The sequence below is a fragment of the Lithobates pipiens genome, unplaced genomic scaffold, assembly GCF_037356315.1.
Source record: "Lithobates pipiens isolate NorthernLeopardFrog02 unplaced genomic scaffold, aLitPip1_a1.2 Scaffold_22, whole genome shotgun sequence".
NCBI lineage: Eukaryota > Metazoa > Chordata > Amphibia > Anura > Ranidae > Lithobates > Lithobates pipiens.
Genome location: NW_027507784.1, coordinates 19,824,338 through 19,842,799, shown reverse-complemented (window position 1 = coordinate 19,842,799; position 18,462 = coordinate 19,824,338). Strand labels below are relative to the sequence as shown.

The 18,462-nt window shown below is 41.7% G+C and overlaps 1 protein-coding gene across 1 annotated transcript in view; it reads left to right on the top strand.

Annotated features, from left to right (window-relative positions):
- Positions 1-18,462, top strand: part of LOC143923377 (guanylate-binding protein 1-like) — a 36,803-nt gene that overhangs the window by 6,595 nt on the left and 11,746 nt on the right. The window contains exons 2-8 of the mRNA XM_077447002.1: positions 4,515-4,713; positions 9,319-9,449; positions 9,525-9,634; positions 11,737-11,930; positions 13,219-13,467; positions 17,403-17,680; positions 17,759-17,971. Of these exons, the coding sequence (XP_077303128.1) occupies positions 4,521-4,713; positions 9,319-9,449; positions 9,525-9,634; positions 11,737-11,930; positions 13,219-13,467; positions 17,403-17,680; positions 17,759-17,971 (1,368 nt within the window). The 5' untranslated portion in view covers positions 4,515-4,520. The remainder of the gene's footprint in view (positions 1-4,514; positions 4,714-9,318; positions 9,450-9,524; positions 9,635-11,736; positions 11,931-13,218; positions 13,468-17,402; positions 17,681-17,758; positions 17,972-18,462) is intronic.

The window sequence follows — 18,462 nt, the reverse complement described above, 5'->3', positions numbered from 1 at the left end:
TGCATTATTCCCGCAGCCTGACCCCATTACAAGTGCTCTTAAACTTTTCCTGCAGGACAATTTAGGCTCGGCAGCTATAGATGTAGTCTGGAATGCAACTAAGGCCTTCCTTAGGGGACAATTTATCACTACTATAACTGATATAAAACGGAACACTAAAGCTTGGGAAATGGAGGTCAGCAGAGCACTTAGAGAGTCGGAGCAGGCCTATGTTGACAACCCCTCGGAGGACACTAAGAGGGCTTGGTTGGGAGCGCAATCTATGTCTAGACAAGTAACTTTACAACTGGCAGAAAATAAAAGGTTTTTCCTCCAACAAACACACTTTGAAGAGGGGGAATCGATGGGCCATATGCTGGCTCTGCTGGCGAGGACCCAGGGTTCCGCGCCTATGACTCACTCACTGTGCGATTCGCAGGGAGTGACCCATTCGGACACCCCTGGGATCTTGCGGGTATTTCGATCCTTCTATGCAGACCTGTACTCCTCTAAGGTGCAGCCCGGTGATGGGGAGATTGGGGACTTTTTAAATGGGTGTGATATTCCATGCCTGTCTGCGTCGGACGGAGAGCTGTTGAACGCCCCCTTAACGGAGGAGGAATTGGCTTCTGCACTGGGACACTCTCATAATAACAAAGCTCCGGGGGCGGATGGTCTCCCATCCGAGGTATACAAGCGTTATGCTGGGGTTCTTTTGCCAACCCTTTTAAAAGTGTTTAACAACGCCTTGGAGACGGGGGTCCTACCTGCCTCTATGAATGAAGCAATCATAATTGTACTTCTGAAACCGGGTAAGGTAGCAACATCACCGGACGCATATAGGCCAATCTCCTTGCTCACGACAGACGTTAAACTTTTAGCTCGGGTCTTGGCAACGAGATTATCTCTGGTAATACACAAACTGATCCATAGGGATCAATCAGGATTCATTCCATCACGTTCCACTGCCCTAAATATTCGCCGTTTATTCTTGAACCTACAGGTTCCTGTGGATAACCCCGGCAATCAGGCCATCCTCTCGCTGGACGCGGCTAAGGCCTTTGATAGTGTTGAGTGGCCTTATCTGTGGAAAGTGATGGAGCGGATGGGGCTGGGCAGCACATTTATTAGTTGGGTCCGACTGTTATATGCCAAGCCTACGGCTAGAATCAGAGCTAATGCGGAGCTCTCCGACCCATTCGTGCTGCACAGAGGCACGAGACAGGGGTGCCCTCTGTCGCCCCTGCTCTTTGCCATGGCGCTTGAACCACTTGCAGCCAGAATGAGATCGGCTCAGGATATTGTGGGTTTCTGCAGGCCCACTGGAATGGATGTGGTATCGCTCTACGCTGATGACACGCTTATATACCTGGGGGACACCCAGGGCTCCCTTACGGCCACCATGAACCTGATTACCCTATTTGGTACATTGTCAGGTTTTAAGATTAACTGGGACAAATCTGTACTGATGCCCTTGTCCCCTCTAACGGCTCCCTTACCCCCTTGTGCAAACATGATCCAGACGGTTACATCCTTTAAGTATCTGGGGGTGCAGATATCCCCCGAGGTGACGGAATATGCCAAACTGAATCTTATGCCATTGTTACTTAAGTTCAGAGATAAATGTAAGATCTGGTGTAAACTACCGTTATCGGTGGTGGGCAGGGTAAACCTCATTAAAATGGTGTGGGCCCCGCAGCTGCTCTATATTTGTCATAACTCCCCGACTTGGATCCCGAAACGTTGGTTCGATAAAATTGACTCTCAGTTTAGGGAATTAATATGGTGTAGAAAGACGGCCAGACTTAGTTTACTTACCTTGCAATATAATAAGGACGAAGGGGGGTTGGCACTTCCACACGCTAGGATGTATTTTTTTGCTTCGCAGCTCCAGCACATGGGTGGGTGGGGGTTGGATGACCCATTGGACCCGATCCGAAGGATACTGGCTGACACGGTCGCCTCGGACACAGCATTGTCTAGATTGGAGGCAGGCTTCCCTCATATGGACAGGGGTTCCCCGACTGTTATACTGCTGAATACACTGTGGTCTCATGTTAAAAAACTGCTACGAATACGTGGCTTCCTTGCCCTCACCCCTATTTGGCGGAACGCTAATTATGGTGAACTTTTTAAGCTCAAGGGATTTGGTAACTGGAGTGGGAGTGGTCTTCAGTATCTCTCGCAACTGTATAGTGGACGGGTACTGAGGTCCTTTATGGAAATACAAGCGGAGTTTGACATCCCTCGTAGGGATTTCTTTAAATATTTACAGTTACGTCATGCGTTGCAGACACAGGCACGGAGTGTGCAGCTCTCCCTAACAGACCATCCTGTGGTGAAGGAGATATTTATGCAGATTGACCGTAAAGGCATGATCTCTAAGGGGTATGCTATGCTTCTTGACGCGGTGCAGGACCCGGCACGTCTTCCATGTCGGCAGAGGTGGGAGGCGGACCTGGGGCCCATGGACGCGGAGACCTGGAACCTCTGCTTGTCCTCCGCTCCGTTGGTGTCGGTATCGGCCTCCCATAGGCTCTCCCACCTATATTTACTACATAGGACCTATAGAACTCCAGTTAAACTGCACAGTTGGGGTGTTAGAGGGTCTCCCCTTTGCCCTAAATGTAGGCGGGACCATGGGGATCTTATGCACATGTTCTGGAGGTGCCCGAAACTAAAACGATATTGGGCGGGAATTTTTGACACTATATCCTCAGTGTTCTCTGTCGGTATCCCGCGGTGTCCGTTGGTCTGCCTGCTGGGGGCCCTGGATGAGGAATCATTGACACCCTCGGCCCATACAGCCATTATCAGGTTACTATATGTAGCTAGAAAATTGATAGCGAGACTATGGATGACCCACAGGGTTCCCACCAGGCAGCAATGGATAGAACAGGTGAACCAGATGCTGATCAGAGAAAAGATAACATACCAACACAGAAACGCACCGCACAAATTTAATGCCATGTGGGGGGGGTGGCTTGAGGTCCCGGGACTAGCTCCCCACCAACTTATACAGGACAGACTTTTACAGGGTTAACTGAAGGTCCTAGGACCGGTATATGGAGGTACATAAATGGTCATGTTTCCAGGATGGGTCTAACTCTATGTCTCTCCCTTATCCGGTAATTGTACGGGGTGTAGGGAGACACCAATGGGACTGTGTGCTGGGCTGTGGGCCGTAGTATATATGTAAGGTACCTATGCGGCTGTTTCTTGATGCGGAGTGGTCTATGAGAGAACGATACTTTTGTTATTACTTTTGGTTCCTTTTTTCTTTTTCCTTATCTCCTTTCTTCTTTAATTTTTTGGTTTTATTGATATTTTCCATGTCTCAACAGTTTTCAAACCGAACCTATTTGTATCTCTATATTCTCTGTATACTTTTGGATGTAAAAACCAATGCTACTGTAAGACTGTACTTTACTCCTATGTTTGGTTTGTACAATAAGTGCTTTACAATAAAAACTTATTTGATTTAAAAAAAAAAAGAATGGAAACCCCAAACAATAACAAAAAAATATATGAAATCTATATTTACAAAATATATATATATTTTTTTATAGCTAAAATATATATATATATATATATATATATATATATATATATATATTGTTGATAAGTGAAAATATATATTATAAAATACAATAGAATTAAGCCCATGACTACAAAATGTATATATATATTTTTTCGGGAGCAGTGATTTTAATAATGCTTAAAGTGAAACAATAAAAGTATAATATTCCTTTAAAGTACCTGGGGGGTGTCTATAGTATGCCTGTGAATGGGGCGCATGTTTCCCGTGCTTAGAACTGTCCCTGCACAAAGTGTCATTTCTGCAGGAAAAAAAGTAATTTAAAATTACTCATGGCTATAATGAATTGTCAGCTCCCCGTAATACAGAGAACAGTCATTGAAAGTCATTGATAAAAAAAAAAAATGACGTGGGGGTCCCACAAAATATCCATACCAGACCTGAAGGGTCTAGCACATAATATATATATATGCAGAATTCATATACTGTATGTACAAAACATGAATATATTAAATATATATATACACATATATAATGTGTTGGTGTTAAAGCACATGCCAGAGGCCGGTATACAAGGCTGCATATGATGAGTAAGAAATAATAATAACTAAAATTGTAGAAATATAAAAATAACATGGTAGATTTAAGTCACGACTGCATCCTAAATATGACCGACGCGTTTCATGGTATAAACCACTCTTCAGGGGCGAATGCGGCAGATGTCTAAAAAAAGACCAAACCTCAGATGGACCAAACCTACATGGAGCTAATAAGCAAGACATATGGTATGGTCCAACCAGGGACCCGTGGGGTAGCCTGTCTCGGGAGCTGAGGTAAGGGACCCACAGGCAATGCAGGATGGGATGGAGACACGTCTTTTGTGCCTCATTAAAGAAAGTCCCACCGCTTTTTTCTTTCATATTTTTTAGAACAATGTTATTAACCAGTTTTTAAGGGACAGCAGAAGATCGTTTTTCTTTTTTTTTTGTTTCTCTAGTTTACCATGGCTCTCATACCAACGATGGACAACTCCATCTGTCTGATTGAGAATTCTACTGATAATAGGTTGGTTGTAAATGAGAATGCCCAAAAAATCCTGGCACAGATCACTCAGCCACTGGTTGTGGTTTCCATTGTGGGGCCCTACAGGACTGGAAAATCATATCTACTTAACAAATTATCAGGCCGGCAAAAAGGTAAGATGAAAACGACTTTAGAAATGTTCTGTTTCTGTGGAATGTGTTTTAGGATTAAAGCTCAACTATATGTTTATATAGTTTGTTTGATCTTGTCCAAGCAAACTATTTAAGCTTCACTAAAACCTGGAGTTAGGCTTTAAAACATAAAGTGGTTGTAAAGGCTGAAGGTTTTTTAAATTCATGTATTTTATTTATGAAGGTAAAAAAACCTTCATTATGCAGTCCCCCTCCCCCCATGGGTCTTCTGTCTCAGGTCTCTGCCTCCTCAATGGCTGAGACACAGCAGTGGCTATCAATCACAGCTAGTGAGGAGGGAGCGGGGGGGTGGAGCTGAGCCACATTCTGTGTGTCGGGAGGGAGAATGCACGATTGCCCCCAAAGCAAGAGGCTTGCTCTTGGGGCACTGCTCAAGTAGAAGAAGCCAGTAGCACCTGTGGGGGGCCCGAGAAGAGGAGAATCGGGGCTGCTCTGTGCAAAACCATTACACAGAGCAGTTAAGTATAACATCCTGCATTTAATATCACTTTAAGTACTGAAATGATAAAACACAGGACATACATGTTCTATCCATATCTTCACATGTGCAGGACTTCTATAAGGGCTGGCCACTTGATCGGATTTGATGACTGCTGCCATTATGTGATATACACGTCTAGAGTCCACACAGGTGTAGCACCCTCTAGTGGTACTAGGATGTGTACAGGTATATTTTTTGTAGTGTAGGAAAATGTAAGCAGCCTTGGCAAGCAGCCAAGCTTGTGAGTTTGATTCTGAGTTGGCAGGAAGCCAGATAGAGTTGGGTGACTCACAGGCAGCATCACTGATACCCCTCACTTGTTTCCAGAACATGCTAGAATCTTCTGGAAAGAAAGGAGAGGCAGAGCTCCCCTGAGTATTCTGAGGGCTCTGTCCAATCCTCAACTACTTTTGGCAGGGATCAGGTCTCCTCAATTACTCAGGGTCAGCCCAGATGGAGATGGAGTGTTAGGTTGTCGTGGCCTTTGAAGGAGCTCCCCTCTTACAACCCACAGAGGTGTCCTGACCAGGAGGCACAGGAGGAGCAAGAGAGGACAGCAAGAACACTGCTGGGTAAGTCTCCAGGACTTCCACAGAGGTAGCCAAGAGGGCTGGTGAGCGTTCACACGATCAGGAGAACTGGGGAGGCACGCCTGAGCGGACTAGGAGAGTGCAGTCTGGGATGGGTGCAGAGCCATTGGAGTGGACTGTGTTTTTTTGCACGAGAAGTGGAGAAAGGCAGCTGCAGCCAGGAGGGCTGGCAGGGCCTGAAGATGTGGATAAGTAGCCACATGGACAGCTAGCACTAGGAATCCCATTCTTTTTGCTACACCAAAGGGGCCCACGGTCCCTGCCTGCAAAGGGCATTTGCTAAGGCCTGGTGGAGTCAATGTCAGGCCTAAACTATAGTGCTAGCTGGTCCTGGAGGTGAGGAATCAAGTGATGTGCTGGTGGGTGAGATCAGCAATCAAGTGATGTGCTGAAGAGTGAGATCAGTAATCAAGTGATGTGCTGGAGATAGAAGTGAGGAGGTGTATATAGTTGAAGTCCCAATTACTTATTTCTTCAATCAAGTTAAGTTACCCTTACCCCATCCAAGTTTAATTCCCCTGAATAAAACATAAAAACAAAGTACAAGGACTGCTTCTTGACTTCTGAGTGTCTGAAGATTGTGTGCCTGGCTGTCCAGGGTGAGAGATGGAGCACAACTACCAGCAGCCCCTTCCGTGGATATCGCTATACGGGTTTAGGTAAATATCTAAGAGACATGTAACCAGAGGCCAGCTTTGTCAGAAGCAATGCCAAGGGTTTAAGTAGAAGCCTACTGGGTCAAGACTTAAGCCATCCATTGATTGAAATCTGGCCGGTTCAGCAGGAAGCAGACAGATGTCGATCCATGTATAGGCACTGAGGTTGTATGGTAGTCGATCTACCAATCAACTTCTGTACAACCACCCTGTTGGATTGATCAGTGTTGTGGGCTATAGCTGGCAGCCCTGATCAGTGAACCCCGATGACAGGAAACTCTCCCTTCTGCCAGAAAACTGACTGCCTTATGGGCTGCCTTAGGACTGTACCAGGAGATTCGTAATATAAGCAACTGTACAGGAATAAGAGATGGAAGAAGAGACACAGGCTGAGATGAAAGTCAGACAGTCTAGCCAAACACCAAGTACCTGCACTTGTTCTGTGTGCCTGAATACATACATAGAAAATGTGTGCCATGATAATTGGATAAAACCAGGTTACCGTGGTAAGACTGAAGAATTTTAAGAAGGTGAAAGAGAGTTAAGACAAAAATGCCAGAAGTCTAATAAGAAACCGGTCATCTAATTCTAATGGATGGAGAACATACAGTCAACAGCTCAATGGAGGACCTCACCACAGATGGATGAATGTACAAATGACCACCAGACAAATGACCTGAAAGTATGATAGCCAGCAAATTCTTTACACCTTTTACCATTGATCTAGGTACGTGAATGTGACTTGCTGTAGTCCCCTGTATGATGAAACGGTACTGGGAGAAATAGGGGCTACGCTAAGGGTCAATGAGATGTGCTAGAATGCACATGTGATAACAAAGAACTTGACAAAAGGAAAGACATGAACTCCTCAGTCTTTTGCTATTGCTTCTTCCTTGTCTAACCACAGCCTGGGAGCAGAGAAGTTACCTTGTTGTATTGCATAACAGTGTAGAAAAAAGTCAGGTCCCCAACCTGGCCAACCTGGCTGTACAGTCTAGTAGAATTGTGTCAATCTCAGAACTAGATGGTCAGAAAAACACATTGGTGGGTAAAAACAGATGTGTATTTCATCTTTGTCTAAAATTACTTAAGGGCAGCAGATCTTTCACTAAAATAATCATTGGAGAGATAGCTACACATCATCACTTTTATCCTTTAGCATTGGAATCCAATCACAATTGTTTTTTCTTTTAGCTAGAAAAACAGATCTGCTTTTTTTTTTTTCAGAAATAATTAAAAAATTATGTTTTATAAAGTATTTCAGCATGTCAATTAATATCTGAGAATGGCAACAAGCACAAATTGACTGAACTCCTTTAAATATTGCATATGCCAGTCATAGCATGGCCATCTTTAGGGAAAAGTCAAATGTTTGATGATTTTATTGAGCTATTAGAATATCTATAAAACACTTAATTGTAATGGCCCAGTGCCCGTTTTCACAAAATGGCTTTCATTCTTATTGTTGGGTTTTAATCAAATGAATCTGCAGTTAACGTTTAGGGTGGAGTTCCAGGTGAAGGTTCTGCTTCTAGGAAGAAGATAAATATTACATCTATTAACCTTTTAGGTGAGTTGCCATCTAGATAAAGGAAGGCCCGTAGACATGGTGTATCTGGATTTTGCAAAAGCATTTGACAGAGTTCCCCATAAACGTTTACTTTACAAAATAAGGTCCGTTGGCATGGACCATAGGGTGAGCACATGGATTGAAAACTGGCTACAAGGGTGAGTTCAGAGTGTGGTGATAAATGGGGAGTACTCGGAATGGTCAGGGGTGGGTAGTGGGGTCCCCCAGGGTTCCATGCTGGGACCAATCCTATTTAATTTGTTCATAAAGGACCTGGAGGATGAGGTAAACAGTTCAATCTCTGTATTTGCGGACGATACTAAGCTAAGCAGGGCAATAAATTCTCCGCAGGATGTGGAAACCTTGCAAAAAGATCTGAACAACTACATGGCAAATGAGGTTCAATGTAGAAAAATGTAAAATAATGCATTTGGGTGGCAAAAATATGAATGCAATCTATAGACTGGGGGGGGAGAACCTCTGGGAGAATCTAGGATGGAAAATGACCTGGGGGTCCTAGTAGATGATAGGCTTAGCAATGGCATGCAAGGCCAAGTTGCTGCTAAAAAAGCAAACAGAATATTGGCATTAAAAAGGGGATCAACTCCAGAGATAAAATTATAATTCTCCCGCTCTACAAGACTCTGGTTCAGCCGCACCTGGAGTATGCTGTCCAGTTCTGGGCACCAGTCCTCAGGAAGGATGTACTGGAAATGGAGCGAGTACAAAGAAGGGCAACAAAGCTAATAAAGGGTCTGGAGGATATTAGTTATGAGGAAAGGTTGCGAGCACTGAACTTATTCTCTCTGGAGAAGAGATGCTTGAGAGGAGATGATTTAAATTTACAAATACTGTACTGGTGAACCCACAGTAGGGATGAAATATTTTTGGAGAAGGGAGTTTAACAAGACATGTGGCCACTCATTAAAATAAGAAGAAAAGAGGTTTAACCTTAAACTACGTAGAGGGTTCTTTACTGTAAGAGCGACAAGGATGTGGCATTCCCTTCCACAGCTGGTGGTCTCAGCAGGCAGCATCAATAGTTTCAAAAAACTATTAGATAAGCACCTGAACGACCAAAACATACAGGAATAAAAAATGTAATACTGATATATAATCACACACATAGGTTGGACTTGATGGACTTGTGTTTTTTTTCAACCTCACCTACAATGTAACTATGTAACATCAAATGGACTATTATACTGTTATACTTGCACTGCAGGCACATAATTAAAACATTTTGAGCATTGTGTCTACTTATTCCAGGTGTTTTCTCTGTGGATTCTACAATTAAGGCAAATACCAAAGGCATCTGGATGTGGTGCATGCCACACCCAATAAAATGTGATCATACCTTGGTACTTCTGGATACAGAAGGACTTGGAGACCCAGGGAAGGTAAACCTCAGAAGATAATTTAAAACAGATTAATCCATACACTTCTCAATATTGACTTCAATATCTGTCTTTTAGGGAGACAAGGACAATGATTGTATGATCATGTCGTTGGCCATGCTCATGAGTAGTGCTGTCATCTACAACAGTAGTGGGGTTATCAATCAGGATGCCCTGGAGAAAGTAAAGTATCCTTTTTGTCAGAAGACAAGCTGTTCCTCCTGAAGCAACCTTTCCCTTTCCTTTTATTTTTCCTTTCCTTTTGACTCAGTACTCCTCGCAAGAGCCCAGATGCAAGCAGTAGGCTAGGTCTTGCGAAGAGTTAAGCAAATATCAAAAATATCTTGATGGGCGAGTGTCAGTCTAGAGGAGTGGGCATCCTTAAGTAGCATGAAGACCTTCTTAGGTAATGTTAACATATGATACTGAGCCTCCATGATTGAAAGAACTGAACTTCAATGAATGAAAAATAGTGCCAAGAACAGTTAGGCTGGATAGGAAAGGAGCTCCCTTTTCACCACCAGATTATCATTTATACCAGTGTATGGGAAGACTCTTCAGAGGGAGTGGCAAATTCTGAGTGATTTATGCAGAGAATTTACAGTATATGTGAGTCATAACTTATTTGGTGAGTGTGAATCGCATAGGGTGAGCACTTAAGATGACAGTTTGTGGAGTGACATAATAAAGTTATCCTTATTGCACAATTGGAGCACAGCTATTTGCAGTTATATTATGTGTGGAACACCGATATGTGTGGCGCACTGACTTTTTGATGAACTTTAACACTTCATGCTTTTTTGGTATTTCTTATAAATTATTATTTATCCCTATTTATTATTGTTTGAGTTATATGATTTAGGTTATTTTTTACAGGTTAAAGGTTAAAGGTTTAATAACTGCTTCCTGCCTGCTGTATAGTGAAATGATGGGCGAGAGCACTCTTGTTCTGTCATATGACGTTCTTCTATTCAAGCGTGGTCGGGGGGGCATGCAACACGCCAATTGGTGGTGCGCCATGTCCCTATGGCGCAGCGCATCACCGATCATGGAAAAGATCATGGAAAAGAGCCTATCAAGAATATTTGTAGATATAGTCTCTTTGAAATTGTGAGATCTAACAGTGATTCCTTGATTTTAAACAGCCTGGTCTCTCTCTAAAATTGCACCCTATCAAAAAGGCAGAAAATCTGTACAGTTTTTGTTTCAGAAAAGAAAAACTATTTTTCAATTCCTAGATGCAGTATGCCTGCTCTGTCCCTCTGGAATGGTATCCTATTAGATAGGATAATACTCTGTGAACAAAATCTGTACTGTTTTTACTGTCTCAGAAAAATGCAGATATACATTGTTATAGGTATTTGCAGATTAAATCTGCCTGCTCTCTCACTCTGAATTTACATCTTATTAAATATGATAGCATACTGTGCAGCAAACCTTAACTATTTATTATGCTTCTGTAAAATCTGAATTCTGTTCTGAAAGTACATCCAAGTAAAAAAGGGGTAAATACTGTCCATCTGTCCAGTTTTCCTGCCTTCAGTCTCACAAAATGTCACTGTAATATTTAATTTCTATATGAAATCTGCCTGCTCTTTCCCTCAGAAATTGCATCATATTAGAAAGGGTAACATAATGTTCAGCAAATCTGTATATTTTTTTTCTGAATCTGAAAATAGACACTATGATTTTTAATTTCCAGCTTAAGTTTACCTGCTCTCTTCATCTGAAATTCTGCATTCTATTCAAAGGATAATGTAAAGTACAGAAAATCTGTCTCAGAAAAAATACACTATCATTTTCAGATTACTTTTTGCTAACTCCTTCTGAAATTGCATCCAAGCAAAATAAGGAGCACAGACTATAATGCAAATCTACACAATTTATCTGTTCTCATTCTCAGAAAAAAAGACACTTTTTTATTTAAAGATTAAATCTTCTTGCTCTCTCTTTCTGAAATAGCGGCCTATTAAAAAAGATTAAAAGCTGTGCTGCAAATATGTCCACATTTTAAGTCTCAGAGAAAAATACAGTCATTTCCAGATGAAATTTGCCTACTCTATCCCTCTGAGAAGTTTTAGCATTGTCACCAGAACAAGAAGTTCAGGGAAATGTTTGAACTGGAACACCTATTCTGGTAATGACTAAGTGATGAAATCCCCAGTGACAGGGGTATTAACCCTTTCCTACTCTCTCTAAAAGTAAAGAGAGGGTTTTTGCTTTGCACAGACTTTCAGACACAAACCCTGATTACTAAAGTTTTAATTTCCTTAATAAAATATGTTCACAGCTCTACATTAAATGTATATATCGAGATTGTACACAAAGCCTCAGTTCAGAAGATGAAAGCTCAGAGTCAGGAAGATAAAGACAATATGGCACCTCTCTTTGTCTGGGTCATACGGGATTTTACTCTTAAGTCAGACTTGGATGGACACTCAGTCACCGCTGATGAATATTTGGAAAACTGTCTAAAGAATGTCCGTACGTACTAATCTGACCTGTGGTTCAACTCTTTGGCATCTTTTTTTAATAATGCAAAATAATTTTACCTATTATTTGTATACCTAAAAATCATTTTAGGTCTTGTAATTGTCATAGCCAAATAGCTTAGTCACTGGAATAAAGTTAATTCTCCTCATTTATAGCGACAGTCCACCCAATGCTGATGTTATGGTTCCCAATACTGATATTTTTGTTAACCTCTTACACATATGTACAGCATCAAAGAGGGTTGGTTTTAACACCCACATTTCAAATATATGATCCTTGGATGGGTTAAGGTGGAGCTCCACCCTAAAGTGGAACTTCCACTCATCGGAACCCTCCCCACCTCCGGTGCCACAATTGGCACCTTTCAGGGCATAGATAGCCACAGAATCTGCAGGTATTTACGTATTTCCACCACTTCCTGTCATCCCCCAGCTGTCTGCTGGGAAACTCAGGGATGCCAGAGACAGCAGGGACCATCCAAATTGCGCAGCACGACTCGCGCATGCGCAGTAGGGAACCCGGTAAGTGAAGCCGCAAGGCTTGACTTCCTGATTCCCATACCGAAGGTGGCGGTGGCAGCACCTGAGAGCCGATCGGCAGATCGGCTTCAGGTGCCAACATCGCAGGCCTAGGTAAGATAGGTAAATGTCCATATTTTAAAAGTCAGCAGTTGCAGTATTTGTAGCTACTGAATAAAAAAAAACGGTGTAACTCCCCTTTAAGTTTCTGTATGTAGATTGCACTCCTGGTATCTAATAATGATAGGAAGTTGGCACAACCGGCTCCTGATCACGTGACCACCATGGCAGCTAGTCATCCAGACCCAATTAAAAAAAAACAGGGTTGGTTGGATAGAGGATAGGGTATTTTGGCAAATTTTATGGATTATATAACACTACATAATATTACTTTGTTGAATAAGGCTGGCCACAGACAGTTAGAATCAAGACATGTGTGGGTAGGCTGAATGTACCAAGTTGATCGATCAATCAACTTTGGTAAAACCAGCCAGCCAGATTTTACATGTGATTATTACTAGTGGCTGATATAGCTGCTAGCAATAATCACTATCTTCTCCTGGGGCACCCCCTCGGCCTGGAGAACACAATGGCTCAACTTATCAATGCTGTCTCTCTCACCTGTGGTTGCAGGAATGACATTTGTTCTGTGTATGGCCCGCATAAGCCTAGATTTTTAATTGTGGTTTTGTCCTATACTTACAGTTTCAGTGTATTCAAGTTTATTAGTTTTAAGATGTACTTTTTTCTCTTCATTTTAGCTGTAAAAACACCCAGGGGACAAAGGCAAAATGAGATTCGTAGGACTATCAGAGCTCATTTTCCAAAGAGAAAGTGTTTTTACTTTGGATTTCCATCTGGGGACAAAGAGTTGCTGAGAAGCATGTCCCAAGTTCCTGAATCAGATCTAGTGCCTGAGTTTGTCAGGAAGGCTGAGGATTTCTGCAAGTTCATTCTTCAAGAAGTATCAGCAAAAAGATTAAGAGAAGACAGAATTATGACTGGATCTGGTGAGTTGAAAAGCAACCTAATGTCAGCAGGGATCTACAGGGCCATTATAAATGTAGTACCACCCTTGAAAGAGTTGCTGGATGTTTGGATTTTCGTGTTCCTGATGCTGACGGAACTGCTAGATGTTACCGCACTCTTCAACACACCTTGAAGCTGAAAAGGGGTTATTTTATTTTGGCAAACAATGCCCAGCTGGGTAAATAGTATAAATACTACAGCAATAAAGAACGACCGATGGCGTTGTGACAAATTATGCACAATACCTATGCAATAAGGAAGCAGATTTCAGGTATCAGTATGTCAGGGCTGAAGAAGGACCCCAATGATAAGAACACAGGGGCGGCTATCAGAGATCCCTCCCTATACCACTTTTCTGTGGTTTCTTAATGAAAGTCGGGGTCTGAGTACTGGAGCTTGCACTTGTTAAGGACACGTGCAATCGCATAGAGTAAAGGGAGACACCAACAAGAAATGGTACAAGACATCTCATCAGTGCAGCAGGCACCTGGGTAGTTCCACAGAGCCCAACAAAAGGGTCCTCCTTCTTAAGCCAACTCCTTCCAGCTGTTACAGGTAGTCCTTTTAGCAACATTGTAAATGAAAGCTCTCCCCCTAGAATTAGCGAACCTGGAAACACAGATCTTGAATGGCAGTCTGCATAGTTCAATTTCATACGGACACAGTGATTCTTATAGTCTCACGCATCACAGTTCAGGTCCCAGTAACACCAGCATAGTGTCCCCTGTAAGTAGGGATAAAATAGAACCGTCACTAAACAAACCACTGTGACAGCAACCATGACAGCAGCTGAGTCCACAAATGTAGGAATGCAAGGGGAAAGTGAAATAAATCGTGTTATTACTGTATTAATAACAATATTTCAATAAGTCATATTGACGAGAAAAGTTCCAAGAAAATCCGTTCAATTCTTGTGTAAAAACTCAAAAATGTATTTAATAATAAAAATAGCAAAATATTACAAAAACAGTCAAAGTATCATTAATAATGTGTTATATTCTTAAAATGAAGATTAAATCAGATATGTGTGTGTAGATGTAACAGCAGTTGTCATGCTGTATGTGTGTCTCATGTATGCAGCAGAATCTGCCAGTCTGCCCTATGTTACTAGCTTTTTTACTACTCAAATTAGCCCCCACCTTTCTAAAGAGTGTTGGTTTAACTTAAAAGTTCTTATTTCACTTGTAGTACTATAGAAATTTCCAATGGACAGTTCCCCTTCCACCTTTTTGACAAGGGTGGAAGTCACTCAATTTAACATAGGATGTTGAAATACAAAACCATCTCTATTCAAGACATTCCATGAAGATGGGCTAAAAAGACCCATGTGTAAAATCTTTTAACTAAATCTGGCCATACAATATAAGTTTTCTTTTGACTAAATCAAATACTACATATATAATCTATATATAAATTATATTAATTTAAAACACAATGTTCTTATTAATATCCTAATCAAGAAATATTGTAATGTAAAGGACTTATGATCTTAAATAAAACATTAAAACTTTAGCATCTTAAGTAACAGATGGGGGAGGTAAAACTCAGCTTCCTCTTCCTCTTAATTACTGCCATATGTGGGAGCTCTCCCAAGAAATGTTTATGAGCTTATAATCATGCATATACTTTCACAAGTATAAGAACCTTATATAATGTCACCTTTTCCATACAGAAGATAATTATATATATTTATATATACAATTCAATTATTATGTAAGATCTTATCCATTCATAAATATTCTAACAGAAAGTCTCTGAGCACATCTGTTCACAGGCTGATAGCAGGCATAACTTCTGGGCAACAATGCCAGCCCCTCAGCTCAGCACACAGCAGCAGGATGGGGCAGTAAAAGTCTCAGTAATCCCTAATTCTCCTCTTTAAGACCTGTAGCAGCAGAACAAATAAGTCAGGCAGAGTTTCTGTTATCATTATGACTTATTAGCAAAACAACTTTTGTGATAATAAATGGCTTCATATGATCGCTATCATTAAATAAAAGAGTTTTTGTGCAGGATCAGTTATCTTTTCTATCTCAATGCCAACATTTCATGATTTCTCACAGGAGATGCAAACTTTTGAGCACAACTGTATTTGTTTATTTTCAAATCAGCACTGTTAAAAATTGGAATGGTTTTGTATTATGGCTCAATAAATGATTACAGTAGAACTTCGGAGTAACACAGTTTATGAGCGTTTGCGCTATTTAAAAAAAAAATCTTGACTCGATTTTCAAGCGTTGTCTCACAAGTTGAGCAGGATTCAAGCCGCTGGTGTGTGCATTTCTGTATTTGGCCAGGGGTCCAGGGGCACTGGTGGCTCCCAGCGCTTCGTGGAAAGCTCGAAGATGCTCGGAGGCACTTGGAAAAACTCAGTTCCCAAGTGTCTCTGAGTGTCTCCTAGTGTTTCTGAGCATCTCCAAGCATCCCTGGCTCCCCGAACCTCTGGCCACATGCGGTACTGCATACACCGGTGCCCCCGCACTTCTGGCCACATACATTACTGCATAGACCAGCAGTGGCTGTGGAACGGATTATCTGAGTTTCCATTATTTCCTATGGGGAAACTCGCTTTGATATACGAGTGCTTTGGATTACATGCATGCTTCTGGAACTAATTATGCTCGTAATCCAAGGTATTACTGTACAACATTTGGAGGAGTCACAAGTAGATATTTTGGGTTTTACAGTTTAGAGATTTATATGTTTTGAAAGAGTTAAAAGATTTTTTTTTTTGCATATTGGTTTTGTTCAGGATATTTCTCCTTCATATATTTAAATTGGATACTTGCTTTATTGATTGATTAAATAATTGATAGATTGATTTAATAATTATAGAGTAGGGCAGGTTTACAACCTACCAAGACAAACAGAGAGGGTGAATCTGCTCGATGGGGTCACAGCAGGGGCGGACTGACCATTGGGCTACTCGGGCACTGCCCGAGGGCCCCATGCCACTAGGGGGCCCCATCAGGGTTGCCAGCCTCAGTAAAACCAGGGACAGTATGTAAAAAATTTGTGTTTTTTTTTACATGTCTTTGAAATGTCCCTTACCGACATCCTTTTGGTCTAAAAATCCCGAGATTATAGCTGCCCCACCTCTCTAGTACCTGTTCAGCCAATAGAAACATGTCTGTGTATACTGTGTGATTGTATACTGTGTCTATGTGTTTTGTGTATACTGTGTGATTGTATACTGTGTGTGTGTGTTTTGTGTATACTGTGTGGCCCCATAATATCTGATTGCCTGGGGGCCCCATAATCTCTTATTGCTCGGGGGCCCCATGAGTTGTCAGTCTGCCCCTGGGTCACAGTCAACAATATAAACATTACAGGGGCTCTAATCCTTACCTTCTATTTTTTTTTTACTTTAGGAACTCTAATGCCGTGTACACATGACCGGACTTTTCGACGGACTTGGCGACCAGACAATCCGATGGACTGTTCAGCTGAGGTCCGCCGGACTTTCAAACGAATGGACTTGGCCACACACGATCACTCCAAAAGTCAGACAGATTCGAACGTGATGACGTAGAATAAGGAATTCATAGCCAGTAGCCAATAGCTGCCCTAGCTTCGGTTTTAGTCCGTCGGACTAGCACACAGACGACCGGATTTTTCCACCAGACTCGAGCCCATCGAAAGATTTGAAACGTGTTTTATTTCTAGATCCGCCAGACTTTTGGGAAGAAAAAGTCCGCTGGAGCCCACACACGATCGAGTTGTCCGACGGATTCCAGTCCGCCGGACCAAGTCAGTCGAAAAGTCCGGTCGTGTGTACGCGGCATAATTGTGACAAGTCCACTAATAGATATAGTGTGCAATATGAGAGCTACCTAATGCTGAACTTTTTTTAAAAAATACCAAAAGCTTATGAAGATGGCCAGACGTATTCAATGTTTTTCACAATCTTTTTCAGACTTATCTCAGCTTCTCAAGTCCTATGTTGATTCTGTCACTAAATGTGATATTGCCCACCTGGAGCGTTCCATGTCAAACATGACCTTGGAGAAGAATCAAAGCTCAATACGCAGATCTACAGAGTCATATGAAAACAAAATGAAAGCTCAACAATTCAACACTGAAGAAGAGTTCCAAAGGCTGCATGAAAGTTTACTGGAAGAAGCTCTCCGTGAGTTTGAAAAGAACTATGTCCCGCATGAGAAGAGTCAAGCTGAATACCTCCATCAGCTAGAGGTAGTTCACGTGAAGGTTGTAGTGTGCCCCAAAAATGTAATACATGTATTCATTTTGTGTTGGCAATTGTTTTGACAGAAAGACCTAAAGGAAAAGAGGGGGGAGCTCTGGAAGATTTGTGAGGATTTCTCTCAGAAAAAGTGTGAAGATCTACTTAAGAAACTCAAGTGTGATATAGACCAGGCCCTCAAGGAAAACAAATACCATGTCTCTGGAGGATATGATGCATTTGTAAAGGACAAGGATAATGCAATAAAGATGTACAATGAACAAACCGACAAAGGCGTCAAGGTAAACTTAAATGGTCTTCCAAACTTCTTGCTCTGCAGATTTTGTATATTTTGATATCCCCGTTATATTGGTTTATACTAATATTACTCAATAAATTCTTCAAATGTAACATTCTATGCTGGTTCCAAGCTGGTGTAAATCCTTGCTGTCAATGTGTATAATTTCAAGGACCAATTATACATGTAAGGGTAAGAAACAGAAATAGAGTTCACTGTGTTGGGCAGATTAAACCACTTTAACAGCGAGAAATTAAAATTCCACTTACAATACGTACCACCAAAACAAACTCTGATGAAGGGGCAAGGACACCAGAAATATGTTAGTTACCCTGTTTCCCCGAAAATAAGACCTAGCAAGATTGTCGGTGATGGCTGCAATATAAGCCCTACCCCCCCCAAATAAGCCCTAGTTGAAGTCCTTGTAGGTCTTATTTTCAGAGTAGCGCTTATTTTCGGGAAAACAGGGTAGGGTAGCTTATTTGGGGGTAGGGC